The sequence below is a fragment of the Cottoperca gobio genome, chromosome 16 (genome assembly GCF_900634415.1).
Source record: "Cottoperca gobio chromosome 16, fCotGob3.1, whole genome shotgun sequence".
Classification (NCBI taxonomy): Eukaryota; Metazoa; Chordata; class Actinopteri; order Perciformes; family Bovichtidae; genus Cottoperca; species Cottoperca gobio.
The window spans coordinates 12,864,592-12,886,274 of NC_041370.1; the positions used below are offsets into that span (position 1 = coordinate 12,864,592).

At 38.7% G+C, this 21,683-nt stretch overlaps 3 protein-coding genes across 3 annotated transcripts in view; 1 reads left to right on the forward strand and 2 right to left on the reverse strand.

Moving 5' to 3' along the window:
- Window positions 1–753: 753 nt before the first annotated feature.
- On the reverse strand, window positions 754–5,878 carry LOC115021038 (sodium-dependent neutral amino acid transporter B(0)AT3-like). Its single transcript, XM_029451152.1, has 12 exons — window positions 5,716–5,878; window positions 4,897–5,037; window positions 4,625–4,762; window positions 4,339–4,520; window positions 3,635–3,745; window positions 3,425–3,537; window positions 3,202–3,330; window positions 2,684–2,840; window positions 2,371–2,575; window positions 1,303–1,462; window positions 1,052–1,214; window positions 754–945 (listed from the first exon to the last, which is right to left on the reverse strand). Exons 1-12 carry the CDS (start codon window positions 5,876–5,878, stop codon window positions 754–756), a joined length of 1,854 nt encoding a protein of 617 aa, XP_029307012.1.
- Window positions 5,879–6,850: 972 nt separating this feature from the next.
- On the reverse strand, window positions 6,851–11,492 carry slc6a19b (solute carrier family 6 member 19b). The gene is made up of 12 exons (XM_029451162.1): window positions 11,294–11,492; window positions 10,192–10,332; window positions 9,967–10,104; window positions 9,703–9,884; window positions 9,508–9,618; window positions 9,063–9,175; window positions 8,654–8,782; window positions 8,379–8,535; window positions 8,075–8,279; window positions 7,838–7,997; window positions 7,161–7,323; window positions 6,851–7,054 (listed from the first exon to the last, which is right to left on the reverse strand). Exons 1-12 carry the CDS (start codon window positions 11,490–11,492, stop codon window positions 6,851–6,853), a joined length of 1,902 nt encoding a protein of 633 aa, XP_029307022.1.
- Window positions 11,493–13,755: 2,263 nt separating this feature from the next.
- Window positions 13,756–21,683, forward strand: part of fhod3b (formin homology 2 domain containing 3b) — an 89,684-nt gene continuing 81,756 nt past the window's right edge. The window contains 2 exon segments of the mRNA XM_029452117.1: window positions 13,756–14,259; window positions 20,856–20,962. Coding sequence (XP_029307977.1) covers window positions 14,095–14,259; window positions 20,856–20,962 — 272 coding nt within the window. The 5' untranslated portion in view covers window positions 13,756–14,094.

The following is a 21,683-nucleotide window of genomic DNA, read 5'->3' on the forward strand; positions in this document are numbered from 1 at the left end:
GAGGCTGGAAGCAGATAACTATATTATATCACGTAACAAAAGCTGTTCCTTAGACGGGAATGTCATTTGCAAGATGATGCATAATACCAACAAAATGATGAAGATGATGTTAACAGATCATATAAACACAACGCTGCTACAAATATCAGCTTGTGTGGCATTGCTAGTACACATACAGTCTGCACTGAAAATCATCGTGATATTCTTTTTGAGATTTAATAATGCGCTTATCACGAACCATTAAGAAAAGTTGTCCGTCACGCTCCGTTTTTTCCCATTCAAAACACCAACACAGGAAATGAACTGTCGTGTTCCTTTAATCAAATATTAACACAAACCTGATATTCACTTCTAGCCCTTTGGTATTCTGTTATTGATATTTTCTCAGGGATATTGTCCTGCGTTGATTTGATCTGGTAGACAGTGTTTGCATTTCTTTCACCAATATAAATGCACTTGTGTAAAGTAAGACAAAAACGTGTTTTAATTTAGCTGATATACAGACATTACAGCTGCTACTGCCAAATGTGTCATTTTAATGATAAAGTTAATAACGGTAATGTAATTAGAAGTTTGTGATACCATATTATACAAAAGATAGAAAACAGTAAAAAAGCAATCAGTACAAAAATGTATTGGCCTTTTTGTTTTCAATTGAATATACACAATAAGGAGTTATTAAATGACAATACAGTACATCTCAAATATTGTACTGCTGCTCGTCCTGACCACCAACCAGATAAAACAGCTCATTTACAATTCTTCATGATATGATTCATTTGCATATGGATTTTGGTTCCTGTTCATGATGTACTTCTTCAGGAAGCCCATGAATTTGTAGAAAGCCACAAGAGGAATAGATACAACAGGAAGGACAGATAGGAGCACACAGATAACATAAACCCATTCAGGATAGTGTTGAACATCAGCAAGGGGGAAGTTCACCTGTAGGGGGTAAGAGAGTGGAAAGTCAATGTCTTTTTCCATCATGTGTCAGCTTTAATCAATTCTATACAATGATATTGTTGAGAAACGGTATAAACGTTATTACGTAATCTGGGTTCCAGGCGTTATATGTTGGTCGCTTTTCGGCCTCTTCTACAACGTACGCCACAAACACCACCAGAAGCATGAAAGGACTGATAAAACGCCAAGTGACCTGCCAGTAGAGGTTTGGTCTCCGGCCTGTCATCCATTCAATGTCGTCATTAAACCTGTGCGACAATGGAAACCCTTTAGTCAAATCACTCAAATATGTTTCTTATAATGCAAGTATAATTATAGCATGTATTACAATATCACCTGCTTATTCCATAGATGTACACCACACTGACGATCTCGAAGAATGCTATGATGAGCAGAGGCATGGATCCCACGTAGCTGTTGAAGATCTCCAGCCAGTAGTTTCCAGAGCCCAAAGTAAAGATGAGGGCCACAGTAAAGGAGGTGAGGCATATTAACCCTGTCAGCAAAAAAAGAATAATGTAGGAAATGCATTTTGTTTCATGCTGTTATGTCTATAAACTGAATTTAGTCATACAAAAATCTTAAGACAGTATCTGTATAAACGTCATTTAAAATGTGTATCTGAAAGAAAAGTATGTACATTTTGACATAACAGATATGTTTTTCACACATGCAGTTTAAAGGTATTTGTATTTTCAACTTGAATACTTTATTACAGGTTATTTAGCAGATGCTCTTATCCAGAGCGACTTAAAGTGAACTAGAGCAATTCTGGAGCAACAAAGGGTTAAGTACCTTGCTCAGGGGTACAATGGTGGCAGCTCTGGTATTGAACTCACAACCTTCTGGGTTGGAAGGCGAACCACGAGACCAATAGGCTATCACCACATACTTCAATATTTATTTCAGACGTGAAGACTTCATTTCACATGGAAAGAAAATGAACACCGGAAATGGGTGCCTATCATAACTATTGTATCTAAAATGCACACTATTTTGGTAACTGATTAATCATTTAAGTAATTTTTCATGAAGAAATAGCAGAAAATGCTGTTCAGCCCTCAATTATAGAGATGTCCTGCTATTCTCTGTTTTATATCATATTAAACTGAATATCTTTGTGTTTTTGAGTCACAGAACTAGACATTACCTTAAACTTGGGATGGAAATATTTCACTATTTTCTGACATTTTATAGACCAAAAATGTCATTTTTAAAATACTCGTCAGATTAATCGCTAATGAAGATAATCATAAATTGCAGCACTATTTTTTTTACATATGACTTTTGTGTAAGTGTGACATAATCACGTTATGTTTTTTGTTTATATCATAATACAATACAAACTAGTGTTATCAGTGCCCCAAATGCTATGATTTCAAACACTGTATGAAGTTATCAGACCTGTTAACATTTCTTTAGGAATCCAGCTTGGAATTATGTGCAGGTCCAGCAGAGGAGTAAGGACCCCCTCTAGATTTCCAAACATGGAGGACAGGCCCAGGCTGAAGAGCATTACAAAGAAGAGCACCGCCCACACCTGAGAGCCTGGCATATGGATCACCGCCTCAGTGAACACAATGAAGGCCAGTCCGGTTCCAGAGGCGCTCTGCAGGTAGGATGTGAGTTGAGATCTCATACACAAGCATCTCACAAAATTTCATAAAGAGAACCAATTAAAATCACAACTATTTTAATAGCAACAGAGGTAGAGTACCTGGTCCAAGAACGTCTGAAGATCACAGATCTTTAGATTGAGGCTTTCGACCTCCGAGGGATCAGATGTGTTGAAATGATTTAACCAGTAATCGTAGTTTTCAAGAGTTATGTTTTCATCCCCAATGTTGAATGAATTAGTCAATCTCAGTATGTTCCTGAAATCAACAAGAAATTAAATCAGTTAACTGCTAATACAAGCATCACTGCTAATTATTATAACTACGACTGAACATCTATTTATTAATGAACTGTGAAAATGGAAATGTGTGGGTTTTTTTTACAGGGTTAGTTGATTTAAGTAATTTAAGTAAGAAAACAAACTGTTACAGTGTTGAAAGTGGGATTATTGCTTCATATCACAAACTTCACAAAAAGGTTTTTCACTAATGTTGAAGTATCATATATAGTATAGTCACCGTCACATAGCTTTACGTTGCACATCTAATGATAATACTGTACAATTATAAAGCTGGGTATACTTACTTTGGCACACATTAATTACCAAATGATACATACCAATTTCGGCAGTCATTGTAGTTTTCATTTGCTTTAAATCCAAGAATGGCAAAAATAGGAATTGATGCATAAATTGATGTGAAGCTGTTCACGCATCCAACAATCAGGGCGTCTCTCTCACAATTATTCCTGCAAAGATATAATATTTTTTAAGGTTTATTAAAAAGGAATTTGTACATTATTCTATTTTTCATGAATGAAAACGTGTTCATAAAGTTCTTACTTCTGAACATTATAACTGGAAAAAGCAATAAGTCCCCCAAAGGCCAAAGACAATGAGAAAAAGATCTGAGTAGCAGCATCCAACCAGACATCAGGACGTTTCAGTGTTTCCCACTAAGAAGAACATATTACGTGTTAGTTAGATATCAGATTTTACTCCATTTACTCTTGTCATGAAATTATTTCCATATAAAACTAATGACAAACTTACATTTGGAGTGAAGAGATATATTAAGCCATCTGTGGCCCCAGCCAGAGTCAAGGATCTGACCAAGAAGATGGTCAGAACGAGATACGGAAAGGTGGCTGTGACATAAATAGCCTGTTGAAACAGTTGTGATGCTGAAAAAACATTTCATTTTCACATCAAAGAGAAAATATTATTGTATTCCCTTATAATGTAGGCCATGCATTCCCATTTAACTTGATTGGAACTAAAGCGTCGTCAATGTGCAGGTGGTTTGTGTTAAGAGCCTCGAGAGAGATAAATCCCCTAGTATCGCCTTTAATGCAGCCTCCACCAGGATGCATAATACATGTTGAACGACATTATTGGTGAGTCCTGCTTTTCTTCTTACTTTCATGCTGCTGTTTTGAAGACAACAGGTTTTTCTAGCTGTTAAAGTTTGATTTGTAACGTGTATGCATGGTGGAGCTCAGTGTTGAAAGTTGAGGCCAGAATTGAATTTGGTGAAGTTGAAGGGATATACTGTGGGACTCTCTTCCAGCCTTACATGTCTAAGGCTGATAAGGCAGCTGTGTTTCTACTGGCATTGTCCATTTCATATTCATATATCTTTTAGCCAGTGTTACATCTAATGGTTCCAGCATTTTGACATTAACTGCTGGTATCTGGACTAGAAGATATAACAAATAAATCTTAACATTAGCATTACATCAAACAGGTAAAATCACCTTTCCGACAGTCTCAATTCCACGTATGAAGCAGATGTACACGAGGCACCAAGCAGTTGCAAGACACAGCACCAGCCACCACTGTAAGGACCCGCCGGTCTCGATGTTTGGTGTAACGTTCAGTGTTTCACGATACCAAAAATAGTTCACTGCTGAGCTCTTCTCACATTCACTTACATAGCCTGTATCAAAGAGATTAATCATCATGATTAACTAGCGGCACTGTCAAATGTTAATTATTCAAGATGTATTTATTCGTTTATATTGTTATGACCTAAGAAATTACCAGTATGATTCATGTTTAATGGGCAGTCCCTCCATGGAAGTGGACTTTGAAAGGAGTGGAAAAAGTACCAGAGGATCCAGGCCAAGATCATGTTGTAGAACAGACCGACGAGGAAGGATACCGCCAAGGAAGCCACACCTGTGTATGTACATTGACGTTATTCCCCAAGAAATGTATTCATATCACAAATAGCGTCAAGGTCAGAGGTTTTACACAACATTTTGTTGTACAGTACATGCCCTTATCTTTTTCCATCTAGCTCACGTCCTCACCTAAACCTCCAAGATAAGGGGAGATTGAATTCCACACTCCAACACTTCCCATACGGAGCCGTTGTCCGATGGCCAGTTCCATGTGCAGCAGAGGGAGTCCCTCAAACACCAAGGCAATGACATAAGGAATCAGAAATGCCCCTTGAAATAAAGCAATATATATATATTATAAGATGATAATTGACCAAAATGTTTTGATAACTGACAATTAAACAATAAACATGAGTTTCACTAAGCCGTTTACTTTCTCTTAAAAGTAAACATTGACTTTGCCTTTTATGGTTGAAGGTCATTCAGTTTCTGATTACTGGACAGCTTTATCACACTCAGACATGTTGTACTGGAAAATCAAGATGTTTACAACATGCAAAGTCATATCTTCATCATAACTGCAATCATGTATCAGTCATGCCATACCCTATAATAAGATAGTGATGGTTTAATAAAAGCTAAAGAGAATAAAACAAGGTGTAACTATCGTGCCACATTTCAGTAGAACCGTTGCCTGGAGTGTGTATGTTTATATGTGCGTCCGATTGTATAGTCAAGAACAAATTAGAAAGGAAATGATCCTGGAGAGAAACCTTGTAATTTACACAAATCATTCTTAAAAGAAATGTTTTGGGGTTTTATCATTCATTTAATAACAACATTTAAAAGCAGTTTAAACAGTTTCTCATTTCGTGGTGAGAGCCTTTAGATTTATGACTGCAAAATGTTTCCCGTCACAGAAAATGATCAGAGTTAGATATTTGCTACTGCCCAACTTTACTTGTTGTGTTAGGATCACAAAGCACACTGTAAATTAAATGCTCTTACCTCCACCATAGATTTGACACAAATACGGAAATCTCCACACGTTACCAAGTCCCACAGCAAAACCTATGCAGGTTAGCAAATATTGAACTTTATTGTCCCATTTTGGTCTTTCAGTGATCTCTTTAGGTTCCTGCGTCTGCTCAGCACTCCCGGCTCTATCCATCACTTGTTTCCCTCTTGTTATTTCAAGTTTATTTTACGAGGCAACTCTTTTTTTGTTTAGCTCTGTCTGAAGAGAAGGGAAGGACCTGGTGACTTGTTACACGTTTGTATCAGGAGACGAAGGGGCGACATTTACTTTATCAGCCTCTGTGAACAATGTGATGTGTTTGTTTAATAAAAAGCCCTTGTGTAGAGCGGCATGATGTGAGGTTGATTATAGATATTATAACAGCTGATTGTAATACAACGCCGCATATAATAATAATAAGGAACACAGGGAGAAAACTGTGATAGTACACATGGCATTCATTACGTGATACAGTTTTTACATTACAGTTACATTACAGTTTTAGTGATTACATTTATTACATTACAGTTTTAGTGATTACATTTATTACATTACAGTTAGTGGTAATTACCACATTATCATTTACACAAGATACAAAACCTGCAATGTATATGCAATTCTTTATCAAACTAAATCACCAAAAGCACTATTCATACATACTACAGATTACAATCACATCCATTCTTTGTTCACTGGAATACACAGAGTAGAGTCATAAAGCAAAGCATTGCCTATTTGAAGATAATAATATTCAAATTGTATGTATTAACTTCACTCAATGATATTGTTCGAGGCCATAGTTTACGATGTTTTTATGATGGCAAGCTCTTTCTTTAAAAGGTGTTCTGAAAGAGACCATGCAGAAAGGCACATCAATACTTAACAAATAAATTACAGCTGAGTAAGCCATTAAGCTGCTGTAGCAACCTTAAAGCAAATTGTTATGTAATGTTTTTACAGCTTTTCATGTTGATTCACTGTTGAGAAGTGAGAGCTTAACACGTCGTCACAGAGTTCTGCTGAGGAAAGCTATGTCTTCTTTTTTTAAATTGTGTCGATTAAACCATGATGGCAATCACTTAAATGTTCTTGAAAAAAGAGAAAATTGAGGATTTTACCAGAATATTAGGCCGGGGATTTTTTGATTTCATCGCTTATTTGAATTTGGTCAGAGATATTATCGAGATTTGACTTTCCCCTCCATTTTGAGAATAAACATTTCCAAAGACAAACTAAAGGCACCGCTAAACTGGGTATCCCTGCCAATACAAAGATGATCACATAGATCCAGGATGGATATAGCTTGTCCTCCAGTGTAGGGAATGCATCCTGTAAAGACAGAGAGAAAATTCGGTATTTTGAGTTTTCAGTATCTTTTAAAAGATCCATATCCATAATTCTAACGGGATCATCTCAAAAATAAATTCATATTTACCGATTCAGTATCCCAGGCTTTGTACATGATCTTTTCAGAAATTTTAGTAACGAAGTAGAAGACCAAGATGACAAACATAATGAGCGGACTTATGACTCTCCATGTCGCCTGCCAGAAGAAGTTGGGTTTGTGTCCAATCATGAACTTAATATCATCATTGAACCTGGGAGGACAGGGACACACGTACGGCATTGTCAAGAGTGTGTAAAACAACAGCAAACAAGCTTCCCTTGATATAGGTCATGTAATAACAGTGTGGGATGCTTGTGACACCATGATATAATATCTCCTGTCTTAATAGGCTAAATCAATGCTCATGTCCAAGTGCTTATATGAAATCTCTAGGTTCCAGATGGTAGGTGGTAGAAAAGGTGCATTTGCATAAAGAGACATTAACCATCACAGAATATATATCCAAATCAAAACAGTACAGAACTATAACATTTATATTATAATGTACACATACTGCATAAGTGATACATCAGGACAGCAGTTTGCCTACACTTGTTTATTGTATTAAAGGTCACTTCTTATTTAATTAGTTTGCTGGGGGCTTGATTGTCCACAACATGGAATGCTGTGTGGCTTCACCACACCACATTAAAAACAACACCAGACATTAAGAATAGCATCAACATACAAATAATTTCAAAAGACATAGAATCATTTTATATCACCTGTCTATTCCATATATGTACACCACTGAGATCATCTCGCAGAATGCAACGACGAGCAGTGGGATGGATCCTCCGTAGGTGTCAAAGAGTGAGAGCCAATAGTTCCCCGAGCCTTGGATAAATATCAGACCCACCAGACAGCAGAACAGGCACGTTATACCTGAAGGAGAGCAAAAGGTTGATCAGATATACTAGAAATCCTTCATAATAATATATGAGAGAAGATGTGGGAGTTACCGGTGGTAGCCTCTTTCGGCCATTTTTTAGGGAAAACGTTGAGATCTTGCAGTGGCACTAGAAGTCCCTCAATGTTACCAAACATAGAAGACAGACCAAGACAGAAGAGCATTATGAAGAAAAGGACGGCCCACAACGGTGAGAGGGGCATCTTGGTGATAGCCTCAGTGAACACAATGAAGGCTAAACCAGTTCCTTCAACTCCCTAAGCCCAAACACAGCAAAGCATGGCATGGATCATTAAAAAACAACAACATTGGTTTATTACTGAGGAAGCTGCTCTCCTGGTGCATAATAGTCTTACCTCACTGAGAAAAGTATTTAAGTTGCAGGTTGGAAGATCCAGCTGTTGAATAACCGCAGGGTTCGTTTCATTAAGACGTTGAACAACCTGTTCGTAGTTGCTGTCAGTGATGTTGCCCTCAGGAAGCTCAAACGCATTAAGTAATGCTAGGATGTTTCTAAAACCCAAAAAATAGTTAGGTTAAAAAGTTTTTTTACAGTCAATGTATTGCTGAATAAAAAGAAGTATGAGCTGGTAAAATGTCTAATATGACAAAAAAAAAGACAATAATGTACCCAGAAAGACAGTTGTCAAATCTCTCTGTTGCTCTGAAGCCGATAATGGTGTAGATGACAGTTGCAGCATAGACGGAGGTGAAACCATTGATGAAAGAGATGATCACTGCATCCTGTTCACAGTTGTTACTAGAAGAAACATTCTTCTTTAGATTCAAAGTACAGTGCAATTACCTGTAGCTTTAAATTATCCATCCATCCATCGTCTACCGCTTATCCGGGGTCGGGTCAGCGGGGGCAGCAGCTCAAGTAAGGAACCCCAAACTTCCCTTCTCCAGGCCACATCCGCCAGCTCTGACTGGAGGATCCCGAGGCGTTCCCAGGCCAGTGAGGAGATATAATCTCTCCACCGAGTCCTGGGTCTTCCCCGGGGTCTTTAAATTATGCACGTAAAACAAATATATCTTACTGTACTGAGTTGTAGCTGGAGAAGCAAATAAGACCACCAAAAGCCAAGGAGAAGGAATAGAACACTTGAGCCCCGGCATCGAGCCATGTCGATGGCTTCGCCAGCTCTGCCAACTGGAAGAATTAGTAAAGTAGACAAAATGGATCAACTGGTTATTGCTCTGCATGGACTTTATGCTACCTGTGATGAGGCTAATATGGTCACGGTCTGTTCAAAGGACTAAAATAGCAAGACATTTGGTACAAGATCCCATAGATAGATTTAACAGATTTTTTCAATTCTATTTTATGGAAAAATGAAAACATAATTAAACCTTGCTAAAAATATCTAACCATAAAATGATATCCCAGTAATTACGAAAAGGCATAATTAGGTATTTGATGCCTTTGTTATCTGCAGTGAGACCTGTGTGTTTGCTTGAGTGAAAAAATAAAATACAACTTACATCTGGTGTGAAGAGAAATTTAACTCCATCCAAAGAGCCCTTCAGGGTCAACCCTCTGATCAGAAATATTGTCAGCACCACATAGGGAAGAGTCGAAGTCACATACACAGCCTCGGGAAAATAAAGTATTCACACAATTACTTTCGAGCTGAATTAAAAATCTTCTCTCTTATTATAGTAAGCAATGTGCTGTACCTTCCCAGTGGTCTCAATACCACGAATGATGCAGATATAGAGCCCAGACCACGCACAAATGTGACATAGCAGTATCCACCACTGCAGACCGCCATCTTCTTCAATCGATGGAGATGTGTTCAGGGTCTCTCTGTACCAGAAATAATCCACAGGGGAGCTCCTCTCACACTCTGACACAAAGCCTGACAGAATGTAACACAGTGTGGGTCACTAAGTAAAAAAGAAGAGTTTTTAACATTACAACACTTCAAGTTGTACTATTACCTGTTAAATTGGCATTCATGGGGCATTGACTCCACGGCAGAGGCTCTTGAAATGAGTTGAAGAGGTACCACAGAATCCAGGCAATGATGGTGTTGTAGTAGAGACTGATCGTCAGAGATACACACATGGATGCAATACCTGCCAATGAATGTTGGGAATGAAAAGGGTTTCTTTTAAATCCCTTTTCCACTAGTTGTAGCAAACATTATGCAAAACATTTCTTACCAATGCCAGTCAAATAGGGATGGATTGTAGCCCACACTCCCAAACTGCCTTTTCTTAAACGTTGACCAATGGCAAACTCAAGATGCAGAAGAGGGATTCCTTCAAGAACCAGCAGGATCAGAAATGGTATCATAAATGCACCTGAAGAAAAAACATAGGAACAATAGATGGTGTCATGGTAACAATACATCAGTCGTACAACAATTGCAACATCTTGATGTTAATCATTTAAGATGCATGTGGACATGTGCAGAGATAAAGTCCAACAGTGAATGCAATACGATCTTTACAAGGATTTACAATCAAAGCACATCTAGTTTTATCTTAACTGTGGTACAATCAGTACAATGCTTCATTTGCTCCATGGGAAGAATTGAGGAAAGCTAGTTTGTGTACATAAACAGCAAACAATTAATTCACATATATAAAAACAATGTAAAAAAAATACGAAATATGTTCATTAAAATGAAATAAAATAGAAGCAAAGGAAAAAATCCATGGCTGACCTACAGCGCTCAATACTATAAAGACACATACATTTACCAGTCTAGGCACAAAGTAAAATAGCGTTCACTTTCATGTTGCCTGTCACACGTCTTTTGGGTTTTAGGAATCAAACCAACATTTCTTCTAAATGTTTTACAAACAGGTAATCTAATATATTTTTTCTTTCTTTTGCTCAAACTATAGTACAATCAGTACAATGCTTCATTTGCTCCATGGGAAGAATTGAGGAAAGCTAGTTTGTGTACATAAACAGCAAACAATTAATTCACATATATAAAAACAATGTAAAAAAAATACGAAATATGTTCATTAAAATGAAATAAAATAGAAGCAAAGGAAAAAATCCATGGCTGACCTACAGCGCTCAATACTATAAAGACACATACATTTACCAGTCTAGGCACAAAGTAAAATAGCGTTCACTTTCATGTTGCCTGTCACACGTCTTTTGGGTTTTAGGAATCAAACCAACATTTCTTCTACATGTTTTACAAACAGGTAATCTAATATATTTTTTCTTTCTTTTGCTCAACCAGTGGTATTAAACATAGTTAAATATGGAATAAGAGCAGTAAACCATGAAAGCATCACTTGCCTCCTCCATGACTCTGACACAGGTAGGGGAAGCGCCAGACATTTCCAAGTCCCACACAAAAGCCAACACAGGTCAGCATGTACTGGGTCTTGTTGTCCCATTTCGGTCTGTCTCCAGCCTCTTCGTCCTCCAGCTTGTCCAGCTGCTCATGGGACAATATCCTGTCCTCCAGGCCTGGATTGGGGAGTTTTAACTTCATGATCTGTCACACACTGTAGCAGTGATACAAAGTGTGCTGTTCAGGGCTGGAATGCAAAGTGTGGCTCACCATGAGATCCTGTAATATATACTGGGCTTCTGTAATAGATTTACTAGACTGCGGTGTCACAGAGCACCTAGAGGTGTGCAACCTTTGAGTGTAAGCTGAGTAAGAACATACTTGACAGTTAACTATCATCTTATCTTTCGAGTCATCACTGTTTGGAGTTTTACTTAAGAAAAACTATTTTTAGAGTTTTTATTGTATTGTGTAGAGTTAATGAATGATTGCAAACATTATACAGTAATATAGCTGTAATTATATATTTACAAACACATGAACACATCCTTCATTTTCTCTCTATAATTGTTTTTCCTTGTGCGGTGCGAGGGTCTAAGGACAGAGGATGTCGTATGCTGTACAGTCTGTAAATCACACTGAGACAAATGTGTAATTTGGGATATTGGGCTATACAAATACATTTTATTTTATTTTATTTAGTCTTCCAGAAAACATGTATCTACTGGTATTCACATTTAAAACTGTAAATAAAGAGTGAATAAAATGCAGAAGGTTCATTCATGACAATGGATATAGTAGTTTGACAAAAAGATTCTTAACATAGCCTCATCTCAGGATCTTGATCAGCAGATGGACTTTGTTTATGTTGTAGTTTTTGACAAATACATTGATAAACACTTGTATCTGCTACCAACTGTTGGTTTATTAATCACAACTTATCAGATGTTTATGTAGCTTATTTTTATCAGTGGTATTCTGATATTTTACTTAAGTAAAAGTATAAATACCATAGTGTAGAAATACTCTTGTCACAAATAAAAGTATTTAATTTAAAATCGTACGTAGGTAAAAGCACAAAAGTATCAGTATCAAAAATGACTTAAAGTATATACAGTAAAAGTAGTCATTATGCATAATGGTCCATTTCAGAATACTATATATCATATTATTGGATTATAATTAATGATTATTATCAATATTGATTATTATTAAGCATTAATATTTTCATCACTTTAATGTTGCAGCTGTTAAAAGTTATATGTGTAAGATAGACCTAAAGATTATGCCAACATTTTAATTTAAAACAACAATGAACTAACATTAACAACAGAGTGTGAAGAGGTAACAGTGTTGCCATATGTCAAAGATGTCTTATGAGTTGTGTTGCTGAGATATCTACAGATACTGTATCATGTGACAGTTCATTCCTGTAATGTCCAGGATGAATAGTGAGTCAGTGTAGCTCCAGTCTGCCCTCAGTACAGAGAGAGCAGAAGTACAGCTGTCTGACTAATGCTACGTTACATCCATGATCCCTGCACATTTTGATACTTTGTTTTGATTACATCTAAAGTGGCAGAAACGAGAAAAGGACTGGCAGCATCGCCTGCAGGGTGCAGGGATATACACCGGCCGCATCTGAGCCGGATTCTTTCGTTAACAAACAAACTATCAAAACGTAAAGTTACACGGACCGTACAGCCCCCAGTGCCACAGTAAACACACAGATATGTGTATATGACCCAGGTAGAGATTATAAATTAGGCAGTGTTATTTAGAGTGACTCAGAGTTTCAGCAGTCTGGTCTAATGCACTGACTGATTTACACAGGAGTCAGCAGGTGGCTCGGAATTACACACATTGCACCTTTAAAAGCGGAGATCATTATAATTACTTTATACACTGCTGCATTATAATAACATATGCACATATTTTGTAAAATGAATCTGAACGTGTAAAGTAAAGTTATCAAACACATGTAGTGAGTATAAAGTAGCCTACAACACTTCCCTCTGAGATGTAGTGGAGAAGAAGTAGCCTATAAGTAAATACTTTACTTTCCACCTCTGCTTCTTAATAAATGTTCAAATGGGGGCTGGTTAAAATGTTATCTATCTATATGTTTGTCATGTATTATTCACATATCTGCAATAGTTCTCTGTATGCATATTTGCTTTATAGGCTACCCTACCATCTATCTAGCTACAACATGTCTGTCAGTTTTAACCTACTGTATACAGTGTTTGGCTTTAACTGATTGCATCGCGCGCTGCATGGTTGAGTCGCTGCCAGCGACGGTGCAGCGTTTGTTTTTGTGTACTTCTCATTTTCGCCAGTGGAGGCCGCCATTGCGCCTGTAATATGAGCTGAGTCGTCTGGCTGAGGTCTGGCTGCTGTGTCCCCTTGCAGAGTTTATGCTTGAGGAGGAAGCCGCTTCCCATCGCTCTCACAGTCCAGGCGCCAAGTGTAGCAGTCCCGTCCGCAGTCTGCCTCAGCACCTCTAACGCCCGCAATGCCCTTGGATACTGCTGCCCCGCTCATTTCCACACCGCACTGACTAACCGTATCTCTCAACGAGGTACCCTGGATCTTTACTTCTGCACTGTTGTGTACACTGTCCTGAGTCCTCTGCGCTGCGGGAAGCGAATGGAGAAGGTCCAAGGATAACAGAGGGTGCAGGATTTTGCTACTGCAGAAGACCTGCCGGTAGTCCGCTGCCCGGGGGGCTGCCTGTCTGTCAGAGGCTGTGGTGTCGCATCCACTATTTTCATTATCTAAACTCGCCTTGCATGGATGCATCATGGCTACGTTTATATGCAGGGTACAGTTCTTAGATGATACTGATCCATTTAACAGCACCAATTTCCCCGAGCCCACCAGGCCACCTCTGTACACTTTCAGGGAAGATATTCCTCTGATAAATCAGATTGCTGGAATCCACAGGCTTCTAAAAGCCCCGCAGAAGGTATGCAGTATACTCTCTTTATTATGTGTATTATGTTATTATGAGCTTAGTGAAAAGTTAACACCTCCGAAATGCTAAATTAATAATTAGCTTGAGCATGTTGATGGGGTTACCAAACAAACCTAATGGACCATGATAGAGCCTGTGACTCGAAGCAGCTTGCTCTTATGGGATGTTGATGAAGCAGCAACTTGCATTCAGCTACTGCATGCACAGTGTCAGTAAAAATAGGCCTATAATATGATATGGATTATTTAGTGATTTTAGGTGATGTTGGAGTGATGTAGACACCCACCGTTTGGCTGAGGAGCAGTAATCTGTTAATGTTTACCACAACCACAACACTAATCCCCCTCAGTTTGACCCTTTTTTTTGACTATCCATTAGCTTGATTTAGGGAGATAATTCAACATTTCTAAAAAACCTTTTGTCATAGTCTTTTGTGCAAAGGAAAACAAACTGACAAAGAAGGGAACATATTACGCAAAGGTTCTTTACTTAATCCATAAATAGTAATCATTTGTTTACTTTTTACTTTCACTTGGGTACTTCTCGGTTTAACTATAACCTGATTTTTTAAATATATATATTTCATGGTAATGGAGCAAACTTTGCATTTGCGGTACCATGCACAGGCTTGAAGCCACTTCTTCTATTGTCGCTACACAGCCCCAATTAGAGAGTGTGAGTGGGGGGAGAGAGGGGGGGGCATAGGGGTCAAATGCCCAGTTGGTCAGTTGTTGAGGGATGGAGGAAGATAATTCCCCAATTGTCCTAGATCTGGGGATATGAATTTGCAGCCATCTGATCGCAACATAACTTCTGAATCCACATTTGATCAGAATTTTGTTATTTGACATCCTACCTTTTTGGCACATTCTGTGTATTCGTTAGTGAAAAGCAGATTGCATTTAGCAGTACCTCTACACTGTTGTGGTTGGTCATCTGCAATCACGTCGGCCTTCATTTAGTCCTAACTGTTTGACGGGGTGAAACGGTTCACATTGTTTTGGTTGCAAAAGTTGGCATTCCCAAAATCCACAACTGCACAGCCAGTTTTAAGCAGCTCAAAATAACTGAATGTTCCTCTTTGGTATGGTATAAATTGCCTTGTTTATGTTTTCCGAAGAAATCTAGTGACAAATAATGTAAACCTGAAGCCAATTTTCTATTTTCTTTCTTTTCTCTTGAGAAATGCCCGTTTCTGCCATCTGATAAGACTATGTGCATCCAAACACATCTTCTAAAAACCTCATCTTCTGACCTTCAGATTTAAACAAAGCAAAGAGGACATAGCATCTGAGGCTGATTCTTTTACTGAGCATTCATCTTAGTCTGGTTGGGAAGTCGCGTAAATAGAAAGTAAATTAGGGTCTTTCTTCATTCTGTCAGATCAATGGTACTCCATCTTGTTTGAGTAGTGCTGGTAAGATAAGTCACGAAAACCTCAGGATGCTGTGGATCACCACAAGCCTGGCTCTCATTCTGCAGCCCAGTCAGTCTGACCAGCAGGATGGGATGGGAACGCTTTCCACTGTTTGAGAGAGAGGAGAGGGAAGCGGGCAGAATTAAAAACACAAACAATGAGCTGATGTACTTTGCACAGTCGACTGGTCTCAGTTTAGCAGTAAGCCAGCTGGACCGCAAACTAGACAGAAAGGCAGTACCGGTTGTAGGCTCAGTAGCGCCTGGTTAGTGAGATTTGGTCACATGGGCATTTGTGGTTAGCAGTAACTCGAAGGAGTGGCTCTTATGCTTTTCATAAACAAATAAAAGTCAGGTGGATGACAAGACTGTCGCCACATTGAACAGTGAGTTCTCTGATTCACACCCTCAAAAGTTTGAAGAAGTGACTTTGGCGTGACCCTCAAAATGCCATAGACATTAAATCTGTTGTCTTGGAGCTCCGTCTCTATGGCGCAGGTCAATCTGGTATAAATAGCAAGCAGCTAACACATGGGGCCGAGGGAGTCAAAACAGCTAGCATATGCTGTCTCTGGGCTGTTCCTGTCAGTTTCAGTTGGCAGTCTCAAGAGGGGTGATCTGTACATGTGTGTGTGGTTGTTGTTTATATGTGTGTGTGTGTGTGTGTGTGTGTGTGTGTGTGTGTGTGTGTGTGTGTGTGTGTGTGTGTGTGTGTGTGTTGGATTGGTTTCTACATGGGATGGCACTGTGGCTGTGCAGCTGTACAAAGTCAAACATCAATTACGAGTAACTGTTTGTGAGGTTTAAACATCAAACGCCATTCAGACCAATGATTATATTTTATAGCAACAAGGATTCAAACCATAAATGCTTGTTGTGTAGCAACAGCTTTGTCAGGACAGCAGACACACTTTAAAGTCAGTTTTCATTATAATGCAGTGTGTAATTTGTTGTGTTATTTCAGGAGCACTGCTGAATATTCTCTGGGCTTTAATGGAAATTAAAACACTTATAATTAGGTGTTTGTGATAAAAGCACAAATATTCTCCCTCACCATCTTCTGAGGATGGAAAGTATGACAAGTCATTACCTGAGTCCGCCCGTGTGTTCTCATCTGTCATGAGTAAACACATTGTCCTTGTCAGATGACAAAGTGAGCATACTTTCCAGAATTATCTGGAGTTATTCCAAATCTGATGGTAATGTCTTCGTAAATCAATAGATCAATAGTCCTTCACATGCTTTCTTCTTTGTCAACATTATGTAGTTTGTGGCTTGGTGGCCTTGAGGCCTGGCATCGAATTGCAAAGCAATATTCAAGGCAGGGAAAATGTGGCTTCGCCTTGGAGAATGCACTCTCACTTTACCAATTTCAATTTTTGGGCCTGCATTTCTTCCCCCCTAAGAAATTACAGAGTCCCATAATGAGAAGTTATGTTAAATGCTGTAAAATACAGGTTCCTTCTTCATGCCTGTCAGAGCTCCTTTGAATTCTTTTACACATTGTTATGCAGAGTTGAGGTTTTGCTGGTCACTGCATTCTGGAGGGTTGTCTGAGCAGAGGGCTCCTTTCAGAAGAATGCAACATCCGTGGAAAGACTCATCCTCTGCATACTTGACAGAGATTACTGTTGTGGTTTCTCTTTCATGCATCAAGTGTGTTTAAATGTGTTTTTAATCACATGTCTTCAGACAAAGACCACAAAGGCCATCCTCACCTTTATCAAACCATCTTTAAGATTGTAAAGTGGTTTACTGTAATTCCTCTTGTTTGATTTATTAGTATGGTGCAGTTTACTGACACACATGTGTAAGGTCGGCTAACACGGGGTTAGCATGTGTAAAAGACAATGTTGTTAGGATATTGAATTTCAAATGTGCGACTTGCACACAGCATATGCAATCTCATTCCAAAGAAATTTGGAGTGAGATAGCAGTTTTAAATTGGAAATTGCATGGTGTTTATTTTTAGCCCTTTCTGCCTTAACTGCCTCCCTGGTCAGTGGACCACGGTATGGTGGTTGAAGGGAGAGGCCAGACCTCAGTGAGTGAGCAGAGCACTTGTGGTTGCTTCTCTGGACTTGGCCATCACAGGCCACCGTGGGTTCAAGTCCTGGGCGGGGGACAGCTAAGGAAGCCTCTGCTACTGATAATCTGGTAGCACTGTTCCTGGATTAAGGGCCATTTATGTGCATCGACCTGGTGTGGTTATACATGCCAGGACTTGTAAACAGTAATCCAGGTTGATTATATAATGAAAACGTGACACCGGTTAGAGGATGGATACGTGAATACATGAATGGATAGATGGATGTGCAGATGGGAACTGATTAATGGCAGACTTGCATAGTTCACTTTGACTTTTCCGCTTTTGGTCTGCGAGTCAAAACCTTGTGAGGGGAAATGCATTTCTCGGTTCCACAGCTAATTACTGGTTACAGCTGCAAATTCAACCCAATGTTTTGTCTATTTCAGGTTGTGATACAGAGCGTGAAAGAGAACAAACATTTTTGTTGCCCTTTTATCCAATCCACAAACTTCAACAGTACTTACAGTATCATTTAAAGAACTGCAAAATGTAAAAAGAGTATAAACTAAAATTCTGTAATAATAAATCTGTTTTTTGTTTGTAAAGTGACATCATTCATGCCCAATTCTTAAAGCTTTTACACTTGCAAAGTTTTTTATTTTCTTCTTGGTATTATAAGTGGTAGGCCTATGCCAGCTTTTTATTTGGACTAAACAGAAGAAGAAGAAGAAGAAGAAGAAGAAGAAGAAGAAGAAGAAGAAGAAGAAGAAGAAGAAGAAGAAGAAGAAGAAGAAGAAGAAATAGAAGAAGAAATAGAAGAAGAAGAAGAAGAAGAAGAAGAAGAAGAAGAAGAAGAAGAAGAAGAAGAAGAAGAAGAAGAAGAAGAAATAGATAGTTAGAATAAGCAGTGATGAGACCTTGAAGAGACGAACTAGAAAATGGTTCCAGATGATTAAATTCACAAGAAAGTACTGGCAGGTGCAATACATCACAGCTAAAACTTGTTAATACCAAAGATATGACGAATAAAAAAAGTTAACATCAAGCAAGGGAAAAAATAAATCCACGTACATTTAGGACACTGAGGATAACAACTCTAAGACTCCTGGTGATAATAAAAATTCATTCAATAAAATGTTCCTTGGTTTGGTTCAGTGTCTTACACATTATGTAGGGGACTGGCCACTCAGCGTATATCTTCTCCTTCATGCTACATTTCATATTACTGTCATACTCATTATTATTAAAGGCCTGTCAGTCCAATAGGCATATAAATAGTAGGCCTAACTTTGGCCCTTGTGCCTGGATTTCCTGTCTGACCAGAATCTGTCCTGTAATCTGGAGAAGCACTTGCTTCCCTCCTCTGCCCGTGTACAGTAAATCTTTTGTTTGTTTGTCTACCTGTCTCCCTTTCTCTCGATCTCTGTCTCTTTATATCTCTCAGTCCGCCTTACTGTAAGCACATCAACATCAACCCAACTAAGTCTTTTCACTGTTTTAGCGAGATAGGATTTGCTGAGCGAATGAAGTGCTTCGCCTCATCTCTGGTATTTTAAAATGAAGATGTTCTGCCCTATAAGCTCTACAACTATTATATTACCCATAATCTTTTGGTTTACCATGCACGGAAAGCAAACAGGACAGCTCAGAGTCAGAGAGTTGAAGAAAGAGTGAGAGTTATCCTAACCAACCACATGTTTTGTTTCACTTCTCAAATGTGACACAGTCCTTGAGTGCTGTAGTGCAGTAATACAAACAGAGTGGCTCAACAGATCAAAGCCATCTGACCCGTAATGTCTTTCCCAGTCTTTTTCCTTCACGTTCAATTAAGTTACTGTCATATGTGGGAGGAAATTGAACTGCATCAGACCTGGCAATAACCGGTCAAATTTAAAAAACACATGGTTTCACATGTTACATAATGTTTACATGTGCTGCTCTTCTTTAAGAGAAAATGATCTCGCAGGCTGCTTGTTTGGGATGTGTAAATAGTCGTTTGTATTATAGCCTTTGCAAAGCCCTCTGTGTGGGCTGACAAGAGAAGACTAATGTACTGAGTTCAGTATATTTGTGGACTGTACAGAATGTTTTAGATACCTTGGCAGTTGATGAAACAGAGCATTGCCACTCTCTTCACTTCAGTCATATGTTTGCCCTCCCGTTAAGGTGTTTGTTTTCACGTCCTTTGCTTCACGGTTGGAGCCGCTGTCCCGTGGAGCTGACAGACTCAGAATATAAATAGGTTAATATCTCCAATTTGGAGGTCATCCAGACAAGTGAACAGACCCAGACTCATTCCTCATCTCCTTGACCACAGTCAGCTGTTGACAACCATTCAAGACCAGACAAATCATACCTCCTCTGCAAAATCATCTTGTGTGATGATAGTTTATCAGACAGGCAGAGCAGACAGATAACAGGCCCCAGACTGCTCCAAATCTGCACAACTTCTCTCCAACCATGCCCTGCTTGTCATTGTAGAGCGCTGACAGGAGCGGATAAAATAGCTTTCTACGGTCCACTGCAGACTAGACATAAACCTCAAATACCCTGTGCATTTGCCCTTTGACTGATACAAAAGAACAAAGTTATGTATTGTATATGTCGACCATAAAAATGTTTTCCCTGAGATGATCAGTATCCTTGTTGTAACTGATGTTGTGATTTAAAGAATAAAAGTCTTACCACATTGGGATTAATATGCATGTGGTTATGAAATAATATTTAGCTTGAAACATTAACACGGTCAGTCTTCTGTTTCACACAAGCAGCAAAGCACACCTCTCCAGGGCTTCATGCCATTAAAAAAAAACATTAAACTGCTAGATAGAAAAATGTAATGTCTCCCTCACAGCTTTGGAAAGGTTGACTGTGCATAATTTTGATATCATATATGGTCATGGTTCAAGGTACTGAGTCTCCAAATCAGCCTGTTTTTACCTCACTTAGCTAACGTGTGGGTTCTGATCTGATCAGATTGGAGTAGTAACTGGTACATTGGCTCCCAGCCTCAACTAAACATAAAAAAAAACCTAAATGTCATACTTACTTAATGTTTAGCATTCTTTTCAAATGTAAATGACATGATCTTTTAGAGGATTGTAGGCAAATCAATGTTTAACTGTGTCTCCCTCCCATCCAGCCTGACGACTGTGCCCTTCAGCTGTCCCATAATGGAAGCTACCTGGACTTGGAGTCTACCCTGGCAGAGCAGAGAGATGAACTGGAGGGATTTCAAGAGGAAGGAGGGTAAGATAATAATCTCTTTCTTAACTTTTCCTCTACTATCACCAAACTTCAAAAGCAAACGATTGCATGTAAACAACGTGTTGAAATGAAAAATGTTTCTCCATCACTGTACTAAAGTCGTTGTGTTCTTTGCACTTCTAAAAAGTGCATTTGGCTCAGAATGAAAACACAAGAGGGACGGGCATTGCCAAGCAGGTTGATAATATCTTGCCAAGCTCTGATTGTCCAGGAATAAAATGTTCATGTTGTTGTGATTGAATTATCTGTTATGATCCAGAAATAAAAAATGTTTTATTGTTGACTTTTTTTGTTTATAACAATCTGTCTTTTTAAAACGGCCAAAATATTTCAGACATAACAGTCAGACAAAATCAGTACAATGTGATTACTGCTTTTCGACAGAGAGAGAGACACATCAAATTCATAGACGCGATAAGAAGGAAAAGATACAGAATTTAAATCCTTGGCTATGGGGAGACATACTAGTATCCTTCTTGCTATATTCCTTTGCCTAATTTGATTCAATTACAGTGATTTGAATCATAATGATACCTATTTCGTTCCAGGATGAATTAGTGAAATAATCCCTTTTCCGGGCCTCAGCTGATTGAGCTTTGATGCTCAAAAGCTGCTCTCAGGAGGTGCTTGGCTCTGCCGAGGAGCAGAGGGGACAGGCAAACCTCACCTGAGGGACTCTCAGTTTCAGAAGTCTTTCAACACT

What these genes read in the sequence shown, in the direction of transcription:
- slc6a19b (XM_029451162.1), bottom strand. Translation starts at nt 11,492, where the DNA reads ATGAAGTTAAAACTCCCCAATCCAGGCCTGGAGGACAGGATATTGTCC. An exon ending in TCCCTATTTGACTGGCATTG is followed by an intron (nt 10,105 to 10,191) that starts GTAAGAAATGTT and finishes ATTCATTGGCAG; the next exon opens with GTATTGCATCCATGTGTGTA. An exon ending in TCCAGCTACAACTCAGTACA is followed by an intron (nt 8,783 to 9,062) that starts GTAAGATATATT and finishes TGTTTCTTCTAG; the next exon opens with TAACAACTGTGAACAGGATG.
- LOC115021038 (XM_029451152.1), bottom strand. Translation starts at nt 5,878, where the DNA reads ATGGATAGAGCCGGGAGTGCTGAGCAGACGCAGGAACCTAAAGAGATC. An exon ending in TACAATGACTGCCGAAATTG is followed by an intron (nt 2,841 to 3,201) that starts GTATGTATCATT and finishes TGTTGATTTCAG; the next exon opens with GAACATACTGAGATTGACTA. An exon ending in TACATCTATGGAATAAGCAG is followed by an intron (nt 1,215 to 1,302) that starts GTGATATTGTAA and finishes ATTGTCGCACAG; the next exon opens with GTTTAATGACGACATTGAAT.